Source organism: Herpailurus yagouaroundi, unplaced genomic scaffold (assembly GCF_014898765.1).
Source record: "Herpailurus yagouaroundi ecotype Mexico unplaced genomic scaffold, PumYag 28, whole genome shotgun sequence".
NCBI classification, from domain to species: domain Eukaryota; kingdom Metazoa; phylum Chordata; class Mammalia; order Carnivora; family Felidae; genus Herpailurus; species Herpailurus yagouaroundi.
The window spans coordinates 133,692,514-133,716,462 of NW_024412376.1; the positions used below are offsets into that span (position 1 = coordinate 133,692,514).

Genomic DNA, 23,949 nt, shown 5'->3' on the forward strand with positions numbered 1-23,949 from the left:
CAAATAAATGCTAGGAAAAGGGAAGGACTGCATTTCTTTTTCCCACAGTAACTTCAGTTGGGGTGGAGAACAGGGGAAGGGCGACTATAATTGTATTGTATACACCAGTCAAGAATTCGTTCAAGCATTTAGACACCAATTACTTCATTGCTGCTTATTCTGACCCAAAGAACATATTAATAAATAGGTGTACAATTTTAAGTCAGTGGATATTTCAGGGAATAGAAAACAAGATAGTATATGCTAAGGATTTAAACCCATCAACAAGCACTTGGATTGAAGGAAACGTTGGTCTCATTTGGATTTAAGAGAAGGTTTTCAAGTTTCCCCTTTTTAGTAGAAAAAAAAATATGGCATTACCTGCTTAGATGTTTGCTGGGATTTTTTAACTTACAAAAACAAAACAAAATGATGAAAACAAAAATAAATCTATGCAAGATTTGAAATTGTAATGAAAGATAAGTTAAGAATGGGGAGCATAAAATGTATTCTGTATTGATAATGAAACTTCATTGACTATCATTGTGACCCAGTTCTAAAAAATCCTGCTTGGCCCATAGTAGGAGCTCACAAGACATTTGCTGAATGATTTCTACCTAACAACCAATTGTGTGAAAACACTTGCAAAATTTTCAGAGACATGCTCAGGAGCAAGCCACAGCCTTTCCTCATTTTTATGCAATTGCTTCAATTCCCTGGAATAAACTTGCGGCATGCCTTTCTGGATTAGGCTTTCGTTCCCCATCAAGGTTGTCTGGCATCCATTACAGGTAGAGTTCACTAAATTACACATGCAGTAATCATTTGCAGCTTGTCCCTCTTTTTTTTCTTTCTTTCTTTTTTTCTTTTTAGTCTACTCAAGTTACCTCTCAAAAAAAAAAAAAAAGAAAGAAAGAAAGAAAGAAAGAAAGAAAGAAAGAAAGAAAGAAAGAAAAGTAAGAAAAATTACCTCCAATAAAAGCTAAACTAAAGAGCATTTAAAAAAAAAAAACACAAAAAACACGTCATGGGAATCTACCCCTCCAAACCAAGAGCGCACTGTATACACTGTATGTTAGCCAACTTGACAATAAATTATATTTAAAAAAAAAAAATTTCAGGAAAGTATCCACATTTGCTCTGTGGGATCTGCCCCTGTACTGTATGGCTTACCCTATTAATTAGTGGTGTCAAGGGGTGTTTTCCATCTCGACTAATGTTCTGCTCAACCCTCAGAGGGTAAAGCAGAAAGATGCAGCACTTTTATTTTAATCTACCATAGCGATAAGAATCTACATATGTTACAAATGTTCCCTGTCTGGTGCCAGATGAAACCAGCATCATTTACAGAAAAGCTGTGAAGCAGATAGCTCATTCTATGCCCCACCCTTCATTAAAACTAGAAATGAGTTTCTAAGTACTGTAAATGAATTTACGGTATAATTTTAATACAAAGTTCCTTATGTTCTTCTAGAAACTCATGCAGTGAAGGAAACACTTTTCTCCGTAATGATTCTAGGTTCAGCATCCTGCCAGGTTTGTGGGCTGCCCACCTACCGTACTCATTCTTGCTCATTACCCTTCTACCACACCAGATACTTTGCTTATCCTTTTTAAAGAGCAAGTCTGTTGCTCCTCTCCAGGCTTTCTACTTGAACTTCCTCTGCCTTGAATGCTCTGTAGGTCTTCACATGGCTGGTTCTTGCTTCCCATTCATGTCTCAGCCCACAGCCTTCAGCTGAAATGCGACTTCTTTAGAGGGGCTATGTTTGGCCACCTCTGGACTGGTCACTATCTTTTTTTTCCAGTTTTACTGAGATTGACGTATGGCACTGTGTAAGTTTAAAAAACACAACGTGATGATTTGATACATGTATATGTTGTGATGGTCACTATCTTTCACATCATCTTTTACTTCCTTTTCAGCACTTATCACTCACTCCCTGTGATCATCTTTTTGATTTACTTGTGTATTTCTTATCTCCTGACACTGTGTGTAAATTACCTGTGAACAGGAAGTGTTGGCTGTCTTGTTCATTCCAGTTGTCTAGTGACTGGAAAGTATCTGACACATAGTAGCCGCTCAGTAAATAGTTACCGAATGAATGAACGAAAAATGATAACGTTACGGAAGGTGATAGGAAAGCCTTGCCTAAAGAACATAAGAATTCTCAAGTGAAGGAAGAACCAAAAAGGGAAGAAAATGAAGAAAAAGAATACAAAAGGGGAGAGAGATGGAAAGACAAGATAAAGAAGAGAGGGGAAGCACAGGGAAGAAAAGGAGATGGAGAAAAGAAGCAGCTGGAAAGATAAAGAAAAATGACAGAAGGAAAAAAAAAAAACAGGAGAAGGGGAAGATGATACAGTAACTGAGAAGGGACCGACTGTATGTCATTCATTAGTCTAAGTGACTTTTCCTCTTTAGGTTGTTTTCTGTGTCTTTTTCCTCACAAGTTGGTTGGACCATCTTCCCAGATCTGAGCAAGCTGAACACTGAGCAAGCTTTAGCTAGAATCATACCTGTGAGAACATTCTGTCCAATTCCATCTTATAGATAAAGACACAGAGCCCTACTGAAGCAAGAGAACTTGCCTAGGATTATAGACCCAGGGAGTAGCAGGTCTAGGGCCAGACTCCTGGCTTCCTGATACCCAGGTTTTTGTAGATAGACAGTAGAGGTGATATAAATTCTGAATCTCTAAAATCAAACTATCTCAAAATTCTCCTGGTTTAGTGACACATTGATTTAGAATAACTTCAAAACAAAAAATGCAGTTGCCAACACCGTCAAAGCAAACTTTCCTTCACCCTCCAAGCGATGTGCATATCACTAATTGTTATGACGTCGTATAGTTACTACTGCTTCTGGCCACTTGCCACTTAGGTCAAACTACGCATGTCAGATGAGGCAGAACCCATCTCCTAAAATGAACAATTTATAGAGGCTGGATTAATATATGGAGCATGTGATGTCTAAAATGAGGTTTATGGTGGTTTCCATATTCAAATACCATAATTGGTATTCTGTTTGTGCCCTTAAGTAATTTTTTTCCATGAGAAATATTGAAGAAAGGTATACTGACAAGAGTGAAATGATTTTATGTAATCAATTCCCAGTCACGAATCATAAAATCCAATGTGAACTAACTTGATTTCATTCAGTAGCTTCCTTTTTTTCCCCCCAATCAATACTGGCAACGAGTATACAATTAAGAGCCCTGAGTTTTGGCTTCTCTCCCTTTTCGGTTCCTCCATGATAAAATGGCTCAAAAGTAATCAAAAGAAGTGTATGCAATCCACAGACCCTATCTATGTAATTAAGCTTATTTTTAGGGCATATTCATGCCAAATGTTGTTTGACCAAAGTGGGGAATGTTTTGTATGTCATGTGTAGAGTGTGAAGGACTTCTAAGCTACAGGAAAGTTATCTCTACCATCTCATGACGATCTTTCTTCTCATTACCCTGGTCACCAGCCATTCCTTTCCAGAGAAGCACACTGCCTTTTCTTTTATGGAGCCATTCTATCCCAAAAATTCTTTGGCCACAAACATGGCTCAGTGAGTAGACACAGTCAACAGCAGTCAAATAGCCAATACTCCATCTTCAAAGAACCTGATCGCTGACATATGAGAAAACAGTTACAAATGTAAATGAGGAAGCGATTTCTCCAGAATCTATTGCCCTCTTTGCATAACAAACAGTGCTCGGATCTGTTTACCAAGTTTGTAGTCTTCCAAGAGCCTATTCAAATGCCCAACTAGAGCCAATAAAGGCTTTTTGTCTAACACAGATTCTGTGCATATTTCTCTCTGGCTTCTCCCTCCAGTAAGTCTCACCTAACATTTTTCTCGTTCTTTTTAACATTCTAACTCTCCATGTGTGATTTTTGCTTTAAAAAATTACATTTGATCAGAATGAAAGCCGTACACAGGGGGAAGGCCAATATGTCTTGTTTGGAAAGCTTGATTTTTACCTTCACGTTTTTATTTTATGAGACACGTGCAATACTCTGCTTCTTAGACCTTACAACATCATTACAAAGTTACAAATCAAACCATAAATAGGTTTTCCTTAAACATAAATCTTTTTTTTTTTTTTTTTTTTTTTAATTTTCAAGTTAGTTACCATACAGTGTAGTCTTGGCTTCAGGAGTAGAACCCACTGATTCATCTCTTACATATGGCACCCAGTGCTCATCCCGAAATGTGCCCTCCTTAATGCCTGTCACCTATATAATCCAGTCCCCCAAGCTCCCCCTCTACCAACCCTCAGTTTGTTCTTGTATTTAAGAGTCTCTTATGGTTTGCCTCCCTCTCTGTTTTTATCTTATTTTTCTTTCCCTTCTCCTATGTTCATCTGTTAAGTTTTTCAAATTCCACATATGACTGAAATCATATGATAGGTGTCTTTCTCTGACTTATTTCGCTTAGCATAATACCCTCCAGTTCTACCCACATTGCTGTAAATGGCAAGATTTCAGTGATTTTCATCATCAAGTAGTGTTCCATTGTATGTGTTTGTGTGTGTGTGTGTGTGTGTATATACACACCACATCTTCTTAATTCGTTTATCAGTTGATGGACATTTGGGCTCTTTCCATACTTTGGCTATTGCCGATAGTGCTGCTATAAACATTGGGGTGCATGTGCCCCTTTGAATCAGCATTTCTGTATCCTTTAGGTAAGTTCCTAGTCGTGCCATTGCTGGCTCGTAGGGCAGTTCTATTTTTAATTTTTTGAGGCACCTCCACACTGTTTTCCAGAGTGGCTTCATCAGTTTGCATTCCCACCAACAGTGCAATAGAGATCCCTTTCCTCCATATCCTCACCAACATCTGTTGTTTCCTGAGTTGTTAATTAGCCATTCTGACCAGTCCCTTAAACATAAATCTTGTGTTACTTACTTGACTGTTACTCTGTTGGATGTATCCTGTAGGTCACTAGGATCAAAAAGTTGAGATTCTCTAAGGCCGAGCTCTTTACAGCCTCTCAAGAATAAGATGATATTGTCCTGGAGGGAAGAAAAGAAATCCAAGTCTATATTATTTTATATTATTTTTATGATCCAGCCCTTCCACTTTAATAGTCCAAATTACCAAAGGGATGTCAGTCATTAAGACAGCAAGACTCAGACCTAAATTATGGCTTGTTGGAAAATAAAATCATACTTGGTTAGGATATGCCAAGGTAAACAGACACTTTCAAATTTCTAAACCCACAGCAGGCCAAATTCATTTTTTTTCCTTTACCTTAATACATCTGTGTACAACTGCAAGTAAAATATCATTGAAAAGCAGAATATAGCATCTTTTAGGGCACCTGGTGGCTCCATCAGTTAAGAGTCCGACTTCAGTTCAGGTCGGGATCTCACAGTTCATGGGTTTGAGCCCCATGTTGGGCTCTGAGCTGACAGCTTGGATCCTGGAGCCTGCTTCAGATTCTGTGTCTCCCTCTCTCTTTGTCCCTCCCCTGCTTGTGTGCGCGCGCTCTCTCTCTCTCAAAAATAAATAAAACATTAACAAAAATAAATGGGAAAACAGTCTAGACTTAATTGGGAAGAGAAAAAAGAGGGGCACTGAAAGCTTTTGAAAATAATGCAAAAGACCCTTTCCAACGTGAACATTTTCTCTTTGAACTGGCAGAGTAAGAGGCACCACTGACCATTGACAATCCTGCCCTTCACCTGTTGAGAGTCAAGAATAAACAGATGGCTCTGAAAGGGACTACAACTGTGGGTCACCCTTCTGGAACTGCAGGGCATTAGCAGCAGGTTTGTTGGTTACAAGGTCCTCACTGTCCTCTTCCTAGAAGACTTCTGCTAGAGAGACCTACAGGAGAGGAATAATAAAGGGGCCTGACCAGTGTGAACCCATCTGAATACTCTAAGAAAGTTACTACAAAAATCTGAAATGATGGTGGTCACGGAATTATATTCACGCAAGTGCTGTTCAACAAAGTAAACCAAAGAGCATTGTGTTTCCCAATTACCCAGTCTGTAGGCCAGATTCTAAGATGACCCCCAAGAATGCTGCCCCCTTGTGTACACACCCTGTAACAATCGCCTCCCCTGGAGTGCTAGGGCCCCGTGAATGTGATGGATATCACTCTGTGATTACCTCACTAACCAGCTGGCTCTGAGTTCATTGAAAGGAAGATTATCTGATTGGGCCTGACATAATCAGGGGAGGATTTCAAGAAAGTGAACAGAATTGCTGGTGGCCATGAGTTCTGTAGCTGCAAGGAGATGAATTCTGTCAACAAGCACATAAGCTTGGAGGAGCCTTGGTAGCAGAGATAGGACCTCGGCCCCAACCAACACCTTGATTTCAGCCCCACGAGACTCTTAGCAAAGGACTCAATCATGCTATGTCCATACTTCTGATCTACAGAAACTAAGATAATAAATGGGTATTGATTTAAGACTCTAAGTTTATAGTAATTTTTTATGCAGCAACCAAACAATTAATACACCCAGGCTCAAAACAACAAGAGCAATACAATAAATTGCTAACCTTTATTTTTTTTTATTTTTTTTTTTAATTTTTTTAACATTTATTTATTTCTGAGACAGAGAGAGAGACAGAGCATGAACGGGGGAGGGGCAGAGAGAGAGGGAGACACAGAATCAGAAGCAGGCTCCAGGCTCCGAGCCATCAGACCAGAGCCCGACGCGGGGCTCGAACTCACGGACCGCGAGATCGTGACCTGGCTGAAGTCGGACGCTCAACCGACTGCGCCACCCAGGCGCCCCAAATTGCTAACCTTTATATAGCTTATATGGAAAGCGTTCTCCCAAGAGCTTTATATATACTAACTCATTTAACCCCTGTACAACCTTAGTAGGTACTACTATTTTACCTTAGTAGGTATTTTGTAGGCGCTGATAGCAGGTATTACTGTCATCCTCATTTATAGATGAGCAATCGGAGGCACAGAACAATCAAGCACTTTGCCCAAGTTCACACAGCCAGCAAAGGACGGAGGTACAAAAACAAAATGGCATATAAGATGGACACGAGCATCAAATCTGAGGCCGGCACCAAAGGAAGATGATGCTGTGGAATTAGGGGCTGATCACAGAGGGCCTTGAAGGCCATAGAAAGCAGACTACAGAAATCACAGAGGGGCTGTCATCTGAGAAATGGTGCTCAGATCTGCAGCAGAAGTAGACTGTTGGGGGTAGGCCTAGGGGGAAGTAGAGAGTGTGAAGGAAGGACTTCAGAGCGGTAAGGCAGGAGGCAGGGAGACCAATGAGAAGATACTACAGTGTCACTTCGCTTCCATGGAGGTGACCCCTCCCAGAATGTTTTGTGTCTTTCCCGTGTACGATGGGCCATCACGCGCAAGACCTGCATCATTCACACACCTCTTACAGAGTGACAAAAGCTGGTCATAGACCAAAGCTAGCCACACCCCTGATAGTCTCTCCTTCAGTTACTTTGCATGTCTTAAAAAGATCAAATTTCTCCTTGAAGTTTTCCTCTTTTCCCTCCCATCTCTAGAGTTTTATTAGACGCGCGTGCCAGTCGTTTCCAGGGCATGCAACTACCTTTTTGGTTGGTCTGTGAGCTCTGAGGACTTCTCACCCAGAGGAAAACAAAGGATGGGCCCTGGTATTCTCTAGGAATCATTTGGCACCACAATAAAAGGACCAACCTGTGACCACCACGGAGTCCCACAAGAGGCACACGACTGTGGCACTTCTGGTCCTTAAGAAAGGCAAGGAGGTGCTCTTCCCTTAGACATCCCCAGATGTATGTGCCCTTGAACGCCATGCTATATTCATCACACAGACTGCGTTGCCAGCTGGGCTGAATGACAGGGGCCGGCAGATTTCAATGACTGCCGGCCTCCTCTCAGCTCCTTGCTGCAACCTAATGAGACTGGAGGGGAGCCAGACCCCGGTCAGGAGAAAAGCCCCAAGAAAAAGCTCCGTAGCCAAGAGCTCACAGGGGTAGCAGCCAGAGTGGGTAAAAAGGACTGTGCCTTTAATTACATAAAATGCATTCTGCAAGTTCCCATCTGCCTTGCTCTTCACACTGAGATTTTTCCACATATACAATTCCAAGAAAAACTCCCATCTTCGTGTTGTACCTCCAGAAGCCAAACTATACAACAGAGTCTCGGTCCCACAGGAGAAGAAGTAAAAGACACTGATTTACGGCAGTGACCATTATATTACCTCCTCCTATTGTAGTATTACAAACCCATTAAAACTTAGTAAGCCTTCAAAAAAAGTTTTTGAGTGACTCTTCAAACATGTCAGTCACTAAAAAACAAAAAATTGGACACTGAAGAGACACGATGACCAAACGTAATTTATGACCTCTGATTGGATTCTAGATGCAAAACAGAAAAGTAAATAAGGCTATAAACATCTAATTTAAATATGGACTGTATGTTGGAGGACATTATTGAATAAATGTTAATTTTCTTAGGCAGGATGATGATGCCATATAAGAGGATGTCTTTATTTTTAAGCAAACGTATGAATTATTTAGGGATGATTTATGATAACGTCTATGACATAATTTCAAATAGTCAGGGGAAAAAAAGGTGTGTGCATATGAGAGACAAAGAGAGAGAGAGAGAAAATATTTGCCCATCATGAAGAAAGAGATAAAGCAAATATGGCAAAATATTAACAATTGGTGAATCTAAATTAGGGATTGGCAAACTTTTTTTCTGCAAAAGGCTTTCTGGGCCCATAATGGTCTCTGACAAAATGACTCAGTTCTGTCATTGCACCCAGACAATACATAAATGAATGGGAATGTCTGTAGTCCTATACATTTTATTTACGAAAGCAGGCACTGGGCTGGATTTGGCCCACAGGCTGTATGGTCCACAGGGCCTATGCCAGGTGAATGCTGCGTAGACATTCACTAGGCTATTCTTTCAACCTCTCTGTACCTTTGGAAGTTTTCCAAGAAAAGTTGGGAGAAAAGGGTTTTAAATTTATAGAAGCGTATTCAGCTACATGGCTTGGCTGGCAAGACCAATTTCATAAAATTCAAGGAGAAAACAGTGGTTGCCTCAGAGTCAACTATTGCAAAGTCACTGAGGTAAGTGATCAAGTGCCACTGATGGAAAGTTACCACCTCTGGCTAACTGGAAAGTACTGTAACCTGAGTCTCAATTCAACACAGGTACTTAATGTAAAGTTCCTAAAAAGAGTCCATTTTGTGTTAGACTAATATTAATGTGTGTATTTAGACCGCTGTTTTTGTAACTACCATGCATTAGCTCCTCCTTGTTCTTGGTGCAGTGGTTTCCCATTTCATTCATTTGTGGACCTGCCCCATGCATGAAAACACTCCCCAGGGCTCTAGGGTTAAGAAGGCCTGAGCTTTCCGCCCTCCCTAGGGCCTCTTCTCTGAAAAAGTCCTTGTACTTTGCTACCTGCTTTTCTTGCTTCAAAGGCAAAATGAAGGAAAGCCCAGGGGGGTCTCTACCTCCAGAGTGTAGCAGTATCCCTGGCCTGTAGTACTCACTCAATATTTAAAATAAATTAAGTGCTGCATTCTAGGGACTTATGAGAACAACAACAACAACAACAACAACAACAACAACAACAACAAAAACCAATAAAATTCCTTATCTTCATGGAGCTGACATTCTAGTAGGTAAATTCATAAGGACTTACAACAAAAGTCTCTTATCTTCTGGATTAATTTCCATGATACATTAAATGGCTGGATTTGTTCAAGACATCCCTAAACAGAGGTCTGCCTTCCAGTCAGACAGTGGAAGTGAGAGAAGAACAAATATATCAAGGGACACTGTAAAACAGCTTTGGAGTCCAAAGGTCTCCAGTTAGGATTCCAGTCCCATCCATTTATTAGCTTTCGGCCTTGGGCATCGTTTCTGAATCTTACTGATCCTCAGATTCTGAATCTGTAAGGGGGGGGCCCCCCCCCCCCGGGGGTGCCATCAACCTTACAGAAACACCAGAATTATAGAGGATATATATTAAGAACACAGCCAATGTCTGGCACCTTCTGGGCATTCATTAGATGGAAGTTATTATTATATTCTTGTCAACTCAGGTCAAGAAAGGCCTATGGAAAGTGAAATGAGGAATGGTTTATCCACCCATGAAAAACAGACACAGTGTATATACACTATAAATATACACTACAGCCCTTGCCAGTGACATGGGACATGGTGAGAGGAAGAAAGAAAGAAAGAAAGAAAGAAAGAAAGAAAGAAAGAAAGAGAGAGAGAGAGAGAGAAAGAAAGAAAGAGAGAAAGAAAGAAAGAAAGAAAGAAAGAGAAAGAAAGGGAAAAAGAGAAAGGAAAAAGATAAAGTTTAAAAAGGTAGTTGCTATTATTGTTTAGTTACTATTATTAACTGCCAACTTGTCACTTTTCTACAGGCTACCTCAAAGTTACTCACAAGCTATGTACCAAAAGTCCATTTGTAAGACAGCTGCTGACATGTCATTTGTAATTATCGCACAGAAACAACCTCTGCATGGTGGTTCCCAGAACCAAACATGCCCACTTAATCCAAAATGTACGTGGAGGGAGTATTAACCATATTACGAACCTAACTGCTGAGCAGAACAACATTTCAGCGGGAAAGTGCATGCGTTGAGAAAAGCCAAGCACGCAGCCTTCTTGGCTTCCAGGATTCCGGAGGCCATAGAAAAAGCTTCATCAGCCCAAGGCAGTACCACGGGAGGGAGGAGGGGAGAAGGGTGGACGAGCAATTGAGCGCAAACCTCTGATCACACCACGGCCTGATCCTTTCTCCCCCTCATATCTTCAGAAGGCAGGTAGGAGCCTGCCGCTACCTTTCCCCTTCTCCAGCTGTCATTTCCAACTGGACAGCGACTTCTCTGTTCCTTGATCCTCTGCAGAACAGCCTGCAGCTTTCCAGCTCGGGGGAAGGAACCAGCATTTAATGGTTCTCTAGGGAAACCAAACAGGTGGTAAGAGGCTGCCTTCTTTGTCCGATCTCCTTGGCTTTCTTTCCTTTACAGCCAACAGGGAAAGGTCAACATGATGGTGGGTTTGGAGTTCACAGAAAATGAAAGGAAGCTCATTCGTGTTTCAAGTGAACCTAGACGCCTACACTGCCAGGTATTCAAGATGCCATATACACCCAGCATCCATATAATTTTCTGTTTCAACAAATGAAAAGACTGAGTGGAAATAATAAAATGTAAACTGCGATGACATCTGCTGAATTTCTTATCTTAATACATTTTCTATAATAAATATTTGCCTTAAAAGTCTTAATAAGGATTAGGATATCTCAAAAAGATTTGCAAGTATATCAGAGAGGATCAGATCCTTTTGGAGAATCAATAACTAATACCAATATTACTTTTCTGTATTATATTACAAGGTTTGATTTAAAAAAAAAAAAAGAAAGAAAGAAACAGGGGGCACCTGGGTGGCTCAGTCGGTTAAGCGTCCGACTTCAGCTCAGGTCATGATCTCACAGTTCATGGGTTCAAGCCCGCGTCTGGCTCTGTGCTGACTGCTTGGAGCCTGGAAGCTGGAGCCTGCCTCAGATTCTGCATATCCCTCTCTCTCTGCCCGTCCTAGCTCACCACACTCTGTCCTTTCCTCTTTCTCTCTCAAAACTCAATAAACGTCAAAAAAAAATTTTTTTAAAGAAACATGACTTTTGTTAGGTTTTCTACAAGTGAAGCAAACAAACTCCCTTTAGCAGAAAAGCAATTACAGATTTCAGAATTTAAGGAATACGTTACCAAAACATCTCCAGGAACTTACCCCACAATTAATAGAATTTGGGGATTTCCTGGACCTGCCGTGTGCTCACGGTTGCTCTCCCAGCCTGTACGGGTTCCCGCCAAGCTCCAGCAACTGGCAGGTGCCCAGAACAATCAACACTGGCCAGACTGTCAATGCATTTATATTTGCCGGGAGTGCTTAATGAGGATAGCAGGCCTTCCACCGGGAGGTGGCTTGTTATGCCGGGGGGGGGGGGGGGGGGAGGAGCGGGGGGCGGCAGTTCTGGGGAAGCTTGACCCAGAAGGTGGCAGCTGGCTGGCTGCTAGAAGGAGCAGAAGACAATTTATGGATGGGAAATGAGCAGAAGCATGGCGGGTGGCAGGGAGAGAAGGAAAAGCTGGGGAGGGGAAGAAAGCCAGGAGAGGGCAGCTGGAGGAGCATGTGAGAGCCCTGGGAAGGATCTGGACTGTTCTCTGGGTGGTGAGGACACAAGGGCAGCTGAGGAGGATGGAAGGAGTCTGCGGATCTGACCTTTATTTACAGAGACAAGGTCTGGTGGCAGGAGGGGGATCCACTGGCTGGAAGACAGGGTCCACTTAAGAGATTATTACAAGAGCTCAGGGAGAGATGAGGAAAGCCTGAACCCACACAGAAGCAACAAGAACAGAAAAGAGGGGGCGGTTGTGAGCACCCCCGTTGGCTGGTCAGTTGAGTAGATGTGGAAGCAGAAAATGAGAAGAAGGAGGGTGTTTGAGGCGGTGCTGAGGTTTTTAACCACTGAGACCATCTTCAGGAACAGAGGAGGGGGAGATTTGCGAGAACTGGAAATGATAAATTAAGTCTGGAACATTCTGTATTCAAAGAACCACAGCTCTTTGGGAGCTTCTATTTGGGTCTGGAGCTAAGGGGTGAATTCTGGTGGAATTATGCAGGTTTGGAAATCACCAGGACGTGCCCATGGCAGGACAGGGAGCATGATACTGCCCAGGAGAGTTCAGACAGGACAGGAGACACTAAAACAGGACCATCCAGAATGCCAACATTTAAAGAACCGTCCGAGGAGAAGGAGCTCATTATGCCTGAAGAGAGGCAAATGAGAACAGGAGAACCAGGCAAGACTGCCAGGGAAGCCAAATGAGAGCACTGTTCAGGGAGCCCCGTGTTTTCCAGAGCCAAATGCTACCATGTTGCATCTAGGGTACCCACACTGCCACTTACTGGCTGAACAGCCACAGGCAAGTTGCTTACCTGGTCCCCGCCTCAGTTTCCTCCTCTAAAAGAGTAAATCCTCACAATGGCCTCCAAAGCCCTCCAGAAGCTGCTGCCCACGACCTCTCTGACCCCATCTCCACCGCCCTCCCTCTCCCTGCAGCCAGGCCCAACTCCTTGCTGGTCTTCAGCCAACCCTGCCAGCGCCTCTGCACTGCTCTTTTTCTTACCTAGCTATTACCTAAAACAATCTCTGGTATATAGTAAGTCAACATCCAATAAATATGCATGGAAGGAATGAATGACCATCAAAATGGAGACACTCATAATATCATAGGGCTGCTGTGAGGGGTTAAGTAAGAAAATATACATAAAGTGCTTAGAAGAGGACAATGTTTGGCACGATGAGTGTTTTCTATTATGATACTTATTTCTATTAGAATGTAAACTGTTAAGTCGTCAACGGATGGATTTTCTATTAAAAAAAATTTTTTTTAACGTTTATTTATTTTTGAGACAGAGAGAGACAGAGCATGAACGGGGGAGGGTCAGAGAGAGAGGGAGACACAGAATCCGAAACAGGCCCCAGGCTCCGAGCGGTCAGCCCAGAGCCCGATGCGGGGCTCGAACTCATGAACCGCGAGATCATGAGTCGGCTTAACCGACCGAGCCACCCAGGCGCGCCTGGATTTTCTGATTAGAAGGACATTACTGACTTTTGGGAGAATTTCCCTGCAACGATAGGGTAAGAAACCAGACTGCCAAAGTTAGGAAGTCAGTGCAGAAGCAAAAACAGTGGAGCAAACACACAGAGACACCTTTAGGAAGTCTGGCAGAGAAGAGATTCTGAGGTGAGGGACGGTGGGTCAAAGGAAGGTTGGCGGACTGGTTCTTTTAGGCAAGTTGCATGGCAGGAGACACGTGGCGCCCTGCTCATCCTAGAGCTTCCCTGCCCCTCCCAGACCACTGATGCTATCATCCTCATGAGCAATGCTCATTCGTTTGAGGTTTGAGCCATCAGTTCCCCACCATAATGACCTTCCACCCTACTCGTTATTTCTGTCACAATCATGGGGGACGCTGACGCCAAGCTCACCACTCAATACAATCAACATTTTAGTTGACTTTAAATTCTCCACGGGCAGCCTGTTCGATAATCTGGCTTTCCAGTTCTTTAACTGCTTTGATTCCAAAAGTTTTTACTTACGCGCCCTACTTCAGGGTCATAATCGTCACCCATACGTGGCCTGTGGAGTTTTATTTTTTTATTATTATTTTTTTTAATTTTTTTTTTCAACGTTTATTTATTTTTGGGACAGAGAGAGACAGAGCATGAACGGGCGAGGGGCAGAGAGAGAGGGAGACACAGAATCGGAAACAGGCTCCAGGCTCTGAGCCATCAGCCCAGAGCCCGACGCGGGGCTCGAACTCACGGACCGCGAGATGGTGACCCGGCTGAAGTCGGACGCTTAACCGACTGCGCCACCCAGGGGCCCCGGCCTGTGGAGTTTTAAACTCCAACATCCTACTGTGGGTTTAGCCCCTCTCCCTCCAGGCTCCTCATTCCTTCTCTCCCATAGTGTTTGCTCTTCCAACCCAAGATGCCCCTTTTCTCTCAGTCCATTGCCCTCCCCCCTTGCTGCCTGGTTTCCTTCACGATCCAGTCCAGACCAGTGAGACTCTTCTACTACTCCCCTCTTGTGTCTTCGGCACCCCTACCTCTCTGTCTTTCTGTTAAGGGGCAAAGACTAGGAAAAGGAAATAGCGCAGGTGGAACAGTTAGCCTTGGAAATGAGCCTGGTGGCCAACCAACACAGCCATCGCTTGCCTCCATTCGAAGAGGGATCAGGTATGCCCACTCCTCATGTTTCTGCATGAGGGGACAACACTTCCGGCCCCTCACTCTTCTTCTGCCAGGTTGGTGTGGGAGAAAGAACAGGGCATGCTCAGTTCAGCCAGTTTGGACTTCCCCTCTGTGGAAGACAGCCTGTCTGTAAGACATATGTGTCCTGTCTGTCTCTGCCATGTGGTAAGAGGCTTCTCTCTGTGGGGGAGGGCTGTGGTTGTCCAGCTGTGCCAGGAATGGGTGGATAAAGTTAATTCAGGAGTGAGGATTAGCAAACCCACTTGGCTACAGCTCTGAACCCATGTTCTCCTATTTGTTTCATGAGAAGTAAATCTGATATTTTGGTCTCTATTTGCCTCCTGTGTTTATGCCTCAGCTGAGAGGGGAAGAGAGGAGTATTATTTACCGATCGCCCTAAATCCCTAATGGCCTGCCCCTGGTGCTACTGGAAATAATGATGCTGTTATTGGGTCTGGGGCTGCTATAAATTTATAAGCTTCCACCTCACTGAGCCCCACTGGATTTACTTGGTAATCCTTCTAGGTGTCTTTGATCAGCCCCTCTCCTGGTCCTTGCTGAGGTTTTTACACGCCTCCTCTGCCTTCTAAAATCTCTCTGCCATGCCTTCATCTTCTCCATCACAGATAGATGTCATTAGCCCCCAAGAGTTAAATCCCTTCACTCTGGGTGATCCCAGTTCTGCATATGAAAGCTTTTAAAAAAAAAAAAAAAAAAAGAATATAAAGTAGGATATTTTAAGGCATTTGAAAACAATCTGATGACATTTTTTCAGCCATGGGTGCAAAATGTAAGTCTACGTTAGAGTGATGATCAAACAGCCAGTGGTATGCTACATTACTTTTAGTTTATTTCTTCTGAATTTATTCAAATATATTTACCGCATATTCATTAAATGAAAGGCAACGTACTGTGCTAGGTGCTTTGGGCAGAAAGGGGTCATGGTAAGAGTTGGGACTCTTATTTGCAAGTGAGAGAACTCTGGATGGAAACAGACATATATTGGATTACAGAGCCCAGTACACCCCAGCCTCAGGGGAGTGGGGATGCACCTGACCCTTTGAAACTGGAAGCCAGGACCTCATGTGTTTGGAACCTGCAATTGCTTCATTTCTTGTCTGCTCATTCTGCACGTTGACTTATTTGCTTTCATTGCAGACAGGTTTCCTCCACATGGATCCCTAGTTACCAAGTTTCATATACGAAGGTTGTCACCCCCTATGAGGACTAATTCTTTTTTTCCCGTGCAGTTCGAAAAAATCCCAGGAAAAGGAAAAGACCCTTATTGGTGAGGTTCCCTCCCACAGTGACTAACGGGATGGGTAAAAGAGACCAGGAGTCATTTTAATCAATGGTGGGGTAAGGGTACGGGGGCAGAAGAAGTTCCAAAAGGAGAATGTGATTCCCTAATCAGGGGACCCAGGTCAGACAAAGATAAGAACACCAGCTACCTTCACAAGGGTGGACCAGATATGGACCTTTTCCTCAAAGTTAGTACGGAGTAGAATACAGATGTATTTAAAGATGTTCTTTTGAAAGGGCCTATATGTTACACTGTAATGCAGACTCAGTTTCCCAAACTTAACAGGCCTGGTGCCAAAGGTGGCTAACCACAGAATGAAACAAGCATAATTAATGAACCAACTCCGTTGGAAGAGCTTTCAGGCACAACTCCTGGTCAATACAGTGGTTGGAGCTGAGCTCTTCTTCTTTCAGGACATGTAGGAAAATAGAGTGCCCAATCCCAAAGGTCTAGCACCTTGATTTCCTCTCTCGTTCTGGATTCCAGACTCATGACTGTCCACATGGCAGCTGCTTCTCCTCTTCAGGACTTGACATTCAAGCCTACTCAAGGGTCAATACCACAGTACTATCTCAGGACAACTGGGATTCCAGTCTATCAGAAAAACTGTCTAGATTCCAAGGTTTTATGCCTCCAAAAAATGACTACACTACTCCCCAAACTACTCAGACTAACCCTAAAACTCAGCATAAATGCTATTGTTATATCGCCAGATTGTTTTCCGGCATAATTCTCTCTTTGCATTTGGGGATTTAATGAAAAATAGCTTCATATTATGTTAGAATAAAACTGTTCAAGCCCTCATACCTCATTAAACAATACTGCCAAACTGTTGTTGACATGGAATATATGACTTCAGCATTTCTCAGGACACTGATAGTCAAACTGTGGTCTGTGGACTGCTGCAGGTTTGGACTGCTGGGCCAGGATGAGACAAACGCAGAACCGGAAGTGAGGTTTTAAAAACTTTAATAACAATTTGGCATTCTAAGCACATCCAAGCATACGATCAATAGACACATTTCCCTGAACAAGGTAGACACCATTTTGGACGTTATCCAACCTGCATATCATGGGAACTGTGTAGTGAGTGGTAGCAGGATCACATATCAGTCCAAACTAGACTAGAAGTTAAACAAACAAACAACAAAATGCAAATCAAAACCACAATGAGATGCCATTTGACACCTAGTAGAATGGCTATTTAAAAAAACACTACAAGAAAAATAACAAGTATTAGCAAGGATATGGGAAAACTGGAATCTTTGTACACCGCTGGTGGGAATGTAAAAATGTAGCTTCTGCGGAAAATAGTTTGGCAGTTCTTAAAAAAGTTAAACACAGAATTACAGTATGATCCAGCAATTCCACTTCTAGGTATATACACCCAAAAGAATTGAAAGCAGGGACCCTAACAGATACTTATACATCAATGTCCATACTCGCAATAGCCGAAAGGTGGAAACAAAGCCAACCCATCTGCCTATCAACAGACAAATGGATAAACAAAATGTGATACATACATACAATGGAATATTACTCAGCCTTAAAAAAGAAGGAAATTCTGACACATGCTTCAAGACGGTTGAATCTCAAATTCATTATGCTAAGTGAAGTAAGCCAGACACAAAAGGATAAATTTTACACGATTCCACTGGTATGAGGTACCTAGAATAGGAAAATTCACAGAGACAGAATGTATAATGGGGGTTACTATGGGCTAGAGATTCAGATGAATAGAGTTATTGTTTAATGGCTACAGGGTTTCAGTGTGGGATGATGAAAACGTTCTAAAAATGGATAGTGACGATTATCAGGATACATAAAGCCACTGAATTATATACCTAAAAATGGTTCAAATGGTAAATTTCATGTTATGTGTATTTTACCTAACAATAAAAAATGCACACACCCCTCCCCCCAACAATTATTCTTCATCACAATTGTAAATTTCTGTCCTAGTGTGCACATCTCCTAGGGGGTCCTGAATCAAATAAAACTTGCAAAGTGCTGCCCCTCCTTGGAGTTCATAAGGCTTAGACTAACGCTTCTGAGAAACTCCTTCTATTCTTCTCATTTTAAACTCTTAATTTTAACTCAGCATTTCCTAAACGTACTGGACTTCAGAACCCTTTTGCCCCCATATACACCTTTTGCTTTCTCACAAAACACAAAGAAATGCTGAACTCCCAAAGAATGACCGAAACATGGTTTGTACTTCCACATCACACGCAAATGAGAGTGAAACAGTCACCACACTTAGGTTGTGGCCCCTAATCTAAAACCGTCAACCTTTGCTTAGACCCTCAGATCAGTTCCCATGCTGACAATGCCAACCTCCAAGGCATACCAGGCTAACAAGGAGTCAAACAGCCAGGATCTGGTTCATCTCTGCCTCCCTCAAGTCTCACAATAAGGATACATTTTACATCTGCCTTTATAGGGCTCCCAGTGAAGCCAACAATTTACTAGTCAGAATGACCCCAAAAACAAAGTACCTCATGGTCTAGGGCAGACATGTGGAGGACATTAGAAAAAGAAACAGTCTTTTAGAGGGCAAATGAGAGTGCAAAGCAGGAGCCATATTGATAGGTCCAAATACCATTACCCCTATCATATTTAGAGGTCACAACCTCTCTACTGAGAAGGCGAAAAAGCCAGCAAGAAAGGAAATACCACAAAGTAAAACACCAAAATCAACCTTTGCACTCGTCAACATATACCATGGCCTGAAGTAATTTTAGTATTTAAAATTTTTGGCTGGAGAAAAGTTCACTTAAGATGTTCTGCTGATATTAAAACATATGCGAAAAGGAAGAAGAGGCATGCGGAGTAGGAATTTGAAGCAAAAAAGAGAAATCTGGTGAAAACATCACTGCCACTCTTTTTATTCTTTCAAGTTTATCAGGTTCTTAACCCAAGTCAGGGCCCCCTTAACTATTCCAATTTTTTTTTCTATGTAATTCAAAAAAGGTGTGGAGAAAAGATTATCTTCAAATAACTCTAGATTCTCGACTTTGTAATCACGCACAAGTGGAAACCACATTTCATCTTCAAGAAACATTAAAAAAAAGTATATTCAAAACAATAAATTTTCCGTGGATACTGGCTTCCTCTTTCCAAGTTAGTGTTTGGCCTAATTTAGACAATAAATCTAATGGGCAAGTTATCTCTCACAAATAGCACCTAGCACATTCTTGGCATCGGAAAAGAGTTAACACATTGCATATGCCGTTCATGTTCACAAAACAAGATATCTGAGCAAAAAAAGTCACCGGAGCTGGGTGGGGGAGGATGAGCATAGGAATGTAGAGGGCCACCAATGTGGCTGCAGAGGACCCTGTTCTACACGCTCAGAGTTCTGAAGTGGCATCCAGGGGGCCGGAACCAAAGGATGCAAAGTACTAAGATGTTTGGGACTTCACAATTTCTAGCACACTTAATTTTAGCAACGCAGCCCTAATTAGGCCTACCTTAACAGACGTGGGAAAAAACGGCGTTTAAAACAAGTTCAGTTGACTTGCTGTTCAATGGTAGAGTTTCAGTCTGGGATGATGACAAAGTTCTGAAGATGGATGGCAGTGTGATGGTGGCACAGTAGTGTGAATGCCCTGAGTGGTACCGAATTGTACACGCAAAACTAGTTGAATGGCAAATTTTCTGTTGTATATACTTTACCACAAGAAAGGAAAGGTAAGTTTGGTAACTTCCCAAGGTGACACCGTGCATCTGTGACAAGGCTAAGAGGCGTTCCAGTCTGTCTCAGAGCCTACAGTCTTTCCCTGCATCTCTCGAAAATAATGATAAAGATGATGGTGATAATAATAAATACTCTCCTCCTCCTCCTTCTCCTCTGCTTCTTGAGCGCTCACTTTGTGCCAGACAATATTCTAAGCAATTTATGTGTACTTACATACTAAATCCCCACGACAACCCTATATGGTAGATATTCTGGTTATCCCTATCCTCCAGATGAGACAGCGAGGTACAGAGAGGTAGTGTAGTTTCCTCAAGGGGACACAGCTAATCAAACCCCAGGCAGTCTGATCCCAGATCCTCTACTCTTCACCGTGTCACTTTACTGCCTCTTGCCATAGAAATTTATATACGTAGCATAGAAAGATATAAACCTCATTAGTCTCAAGATAATTCACAAACCAAAAAATGTTGATAGGTTATAAATAATGTTTAGATGGGTTAATCAATGTTAGTTCACACAAAGTCTCTGAGGAAGATACTCTAAAGATGGCCTTACTGTTGCCTTCTAGAAAGTGGGCCATGTGGCTCTGGGCCATGCTCCCCTGGTACTGCCTGAACCACCGCAGAAGTAACATGTACACCCAGCTCTGTGTTCCCTGGTGAGAGTCTAGGACTTATTTTTCCACTGTATCATGAGCTCTCACACACAAATTCATGCTCACACGTGTACCCACGATTTTAGGATTAGCACTATGGCTAGTATATGTCTTCAGTGAGCTTTTCTTAGTTCACTTAGAATAGTTTTTTTTTTTTTAATTTTTTTTAACGTTTATTTATTTTTGAGACAGAGAGAGACAGAGCATGAACGGGGGAGGGTCAGAGAGAGGGTGACACAGAATCTGAAACAGGCTCCGGGCTCCGAGCAGTCAGCACAGAGCCCGACGCGGGGCTTGAACTCGCGGACCGTGAGATCGTGACCTGAGCCGAAGTCGGCTGCTTAACCGACTGAGCCACCCAGGCGCCCCAGAATAGTTTAAATAATATTGCTATTATCTGTTCTTCAAAGGTTAGCTCTCTCACCATCCAGTTCTCCAGTCTTTGCCAATGGTAACTTTTCACCTTTCCAGTCTCTTCTATTATATATAATTCAACATCTTCAGGGTTTCTACTGTTCTTGGGGGACAATTTTGATCATGTATATTTTGCTAAGAAATCATCCTTTTCTGTTGGTTTTCAAACCTCTTGCCACAAATCTTACCACAGATTTGTTTATACAAGTCTCAAAATGATTTTAATTTTTCTTTTTTTTGTTTGCCATTTCTTTTTTTTTTTTTTTTTTTTTTCAAATCTTCGGTTTGCATTCTCTTGCTATCATGTTTTATCCTTAATTGGGCTTGCAAGGAGTTTAATCTATTTTATTGATCTTTCCAAAGGACTAGCTTTGGGATTTATTTATCCATCATTCTATCTCTTTATTATTTTTTTAATTTTAATGCCAGCATAGTTAACATACAGTATTATATTAGTTTCAGGTGTATATTATATCTATCCCTTTAATTAATTCATGTTTTAAAAGATTTTAAGAAATCTCTACATCCAACATGGGGTTGGAAATCACAACCCTGAGATCAAGAGTCTCCTGTTCTGTGACCAAGCCAGCCAGGTGCACCTAGATCTTTAATTTAAACGTTTATCTATTAATTCTCTCTTACTAACTTTTTTTCTCTAATTTTTATTTTGTGTATTTCCTAAGTAATAAGTTGCCCTGTTTTTTTCTTTATTCTTTAACAAAGAATAAGACACTTCCTCTGAGTACAGCTTTCACTACACTTAGAAGTCCTCATAACAAAATGTTCTTTACCGATTTCTTCCCCAATAACTTTACTTCTTTGATTTCCTTTTTGATTCCCAGGGTTATCGACGAGACAGCTTTGGAATTTGCAAGTGAATAAGGTTTTTTAAAAATTGCTTCTTGCTTCTTTCTATTGTCATCACATCACAACGAGGGAGAGCACCCTGTTAAATCTCCCTCCTGTCCTTGAGTATTTGAAGGTGTTTTTGTGGGTAAGAGCATGATTCAGGAGAAAGGCAACAGTATTAAATGACTGGGGACATTTACCTGGCTATTTTTATTGACTGACTATGATCTTTGCAAAGTTGACATGAAATCAGTTCACACAGCAATTGTCCTCCAGGATATCTACTATGATATGATGAGAAAAAGCATGAGATTTGGAATTTAAAACTCCCGTCTCTTCCCTTTGTAGGCTTGGGTCTCAGTTACCTGATCTATCCAATGTAAATCACGCTTGCTGGAATCACAATATTATTAGTGAGAAAATTGAATAACCTGGTGTAATCTGTCTACAGAGCCTTCCTGAAAATTCCAGTTAGTCATCAAAATACTGCCTTTAAGAAGCAGCTCTCCACAGCCTTGGTAGGTGAAGAAAACCCTCCAAATGGGGACTGTGTCTTGTCAGGTGCCTGGGAACACACGGTGTGGAGGAACGGACCTACCACTGCATGGACGTTACACACAACCTTGTATGTTCCACACACCCCAGAGGATTCTAGAAAAAGGCGGTCACAACCGACCAAGTGGCTTTGAAGCAGTTAAGTGTTTTTAATTCCCTTAAAACACTGTATGAATGTGCGGAAGCAGGAGAGTGGCGGGGGGGGGGGCATGGAGAAGGAGACTTAAAGCAATTTTGCTGTTATACTCAGCACTGTAGCGAGTATTTCTGAAACTAAAGACTGATTGAGAAGGACATCAAAAGAGTTTGATTTGTTTGATGTTTGGACATATACACATGATGCAGATAGCTGCTGGATTAATGATGAGCGTCTGTACGCCAGATGGACGGTGACTATGTCGAGACATCTGACTCAGCACCATTTGAAAAGCAGATTAAGGTAAAACCATCCTAATGCAGATGATCCCCCCCCCATGTTTATGGGTACAGCATTCTATTGTTAGTTAAAATCATTCAACAAACTACAATTAACTTTTAAGACCTCTTCTTTCCGTGTTAATACCATCACGTAAGAATCAGAAGTGGTGATATAATTGGCTTGCCCATTTCTGCGAGGGGGTAAGACTCTTTTAGGACAGGCAGTAGGACGTGGCGAACAGCCCTGACACTGAGAGGAAGAGTCCGGTATAACACGGCAGCTGGCCTGTAGATTTACATAATCATTTTATATTTGATATTGGTAAAAGCTTTTAATCTGAGTACATGGACAAGCAAAAAGAAAAAAAAAACATAATCCCATCCTCCCACATTTTTTTAAATGCTTATTTATATTTGAGAGAGAGAGAGAGAGAGAGAGAGAGTGCAAGCAGAGGAAGGGGCAGGAGAGAGGGAGACACAGAATCCGAAGCAGGCTCCAGGCTCCGAGCATTCAGCACAGAGCCCGATGTGGGGCTCGCACTCACCAACCGTGAGATCATGATCTGAGCCCAAGTTGGACCCTTAACCGACTGAGCCACCCAGGTGCCCCCCAGAACGTTCTTTTAAGGCATTTATCCCACTAACATTTCTTTATATTTCTTTTGCTAGCTTTTCTTCATAAGAAATACAAATGACCAATAAATATGTGGGGGAAATTTCAACCTACTGAAAAAATTTCAATGCAAATTAAGACAACAGCATAAGAATAGTTTTACTATGAGATTGGCCAAGATGAGTACAAACAAGAAGGTCCAGTGTTGGGGAAAGTATGAAAAAGTTGGTAGGCCCGCTATTCAGCTACCAAGAGTGTAAATCGCTTCTATACTACCTTTCAGGGGTGATTTAGAAATAAGTGCCAACTTGTTGTGATGAGTACCAGGTGTTGTACGGAAGTGACCAATCACTAAATCCTACACCTGAAACTAATATCACACTGTATGTTAACTAACTGGAATTTAAATAAAAACTCAGGAAGAAAAAAAAAAGTGCCAAAAGCCTTAGGATTTTAGATTCTTTGGCTTTGGCAATTTCTGCTTTGGCAATTTCCCCTATGTTCTAAAGACATAAACATGAATCATTCACAAAGATTTTTTGTAAATGAGGGTCCATTGCAATGTTGTTGCAAATGAAAAATTAAAAACATAAATGTTCAATGACAGGGGATTGTTTAAATAGAACTGTACTTCTATTGGAAACTATTGTGGTATATGCTCCTCTTGGTATATGCTTATGT

General features: G+C 41.9%; 1 protein-coding gene and 1 long non-coding RNA gene across 9 annotated transcripts in view; one reads left to right on the forward strand and one right to left on the reverse strand.

Annotated features, from left to right (window-relative positions):
* LIMCH1 (LIM and calponin homology domains 1) overlaps nucleotides 1-23,949 on the reverse strand; it is a 328,015-nt gene that overhangs the window by 98,542 nt on the left and 205,524 nt on the right. For all 8 annotated transcript variants that reach the window (XM_040484938.1, XM_040484986.1, XM_040484961.1 and 5 more), the window contains exon 4: nucleotides 4,885-4,991. In XM_040484938.1, coding sequence (XP_040340872.1) covers nucleotides 4,885-4,991 — 107 coding nt within the window. The remainder of the gene's footprint in view (nucleotides 1-4,884; nucleotides 4,992-23,949) is intronic.
* Nucleotides 10,317-11,158, forward strand: LOC121036493 (uncharacterized). Its single transcript, XR_005793362.1, has 2 exons — nucleotides 10,317-10,761; nucleotides 10,969-11,158. It is a non-coding gene; the product is annotated as an uncharacterized LOC121036493 (long non-coding RNA).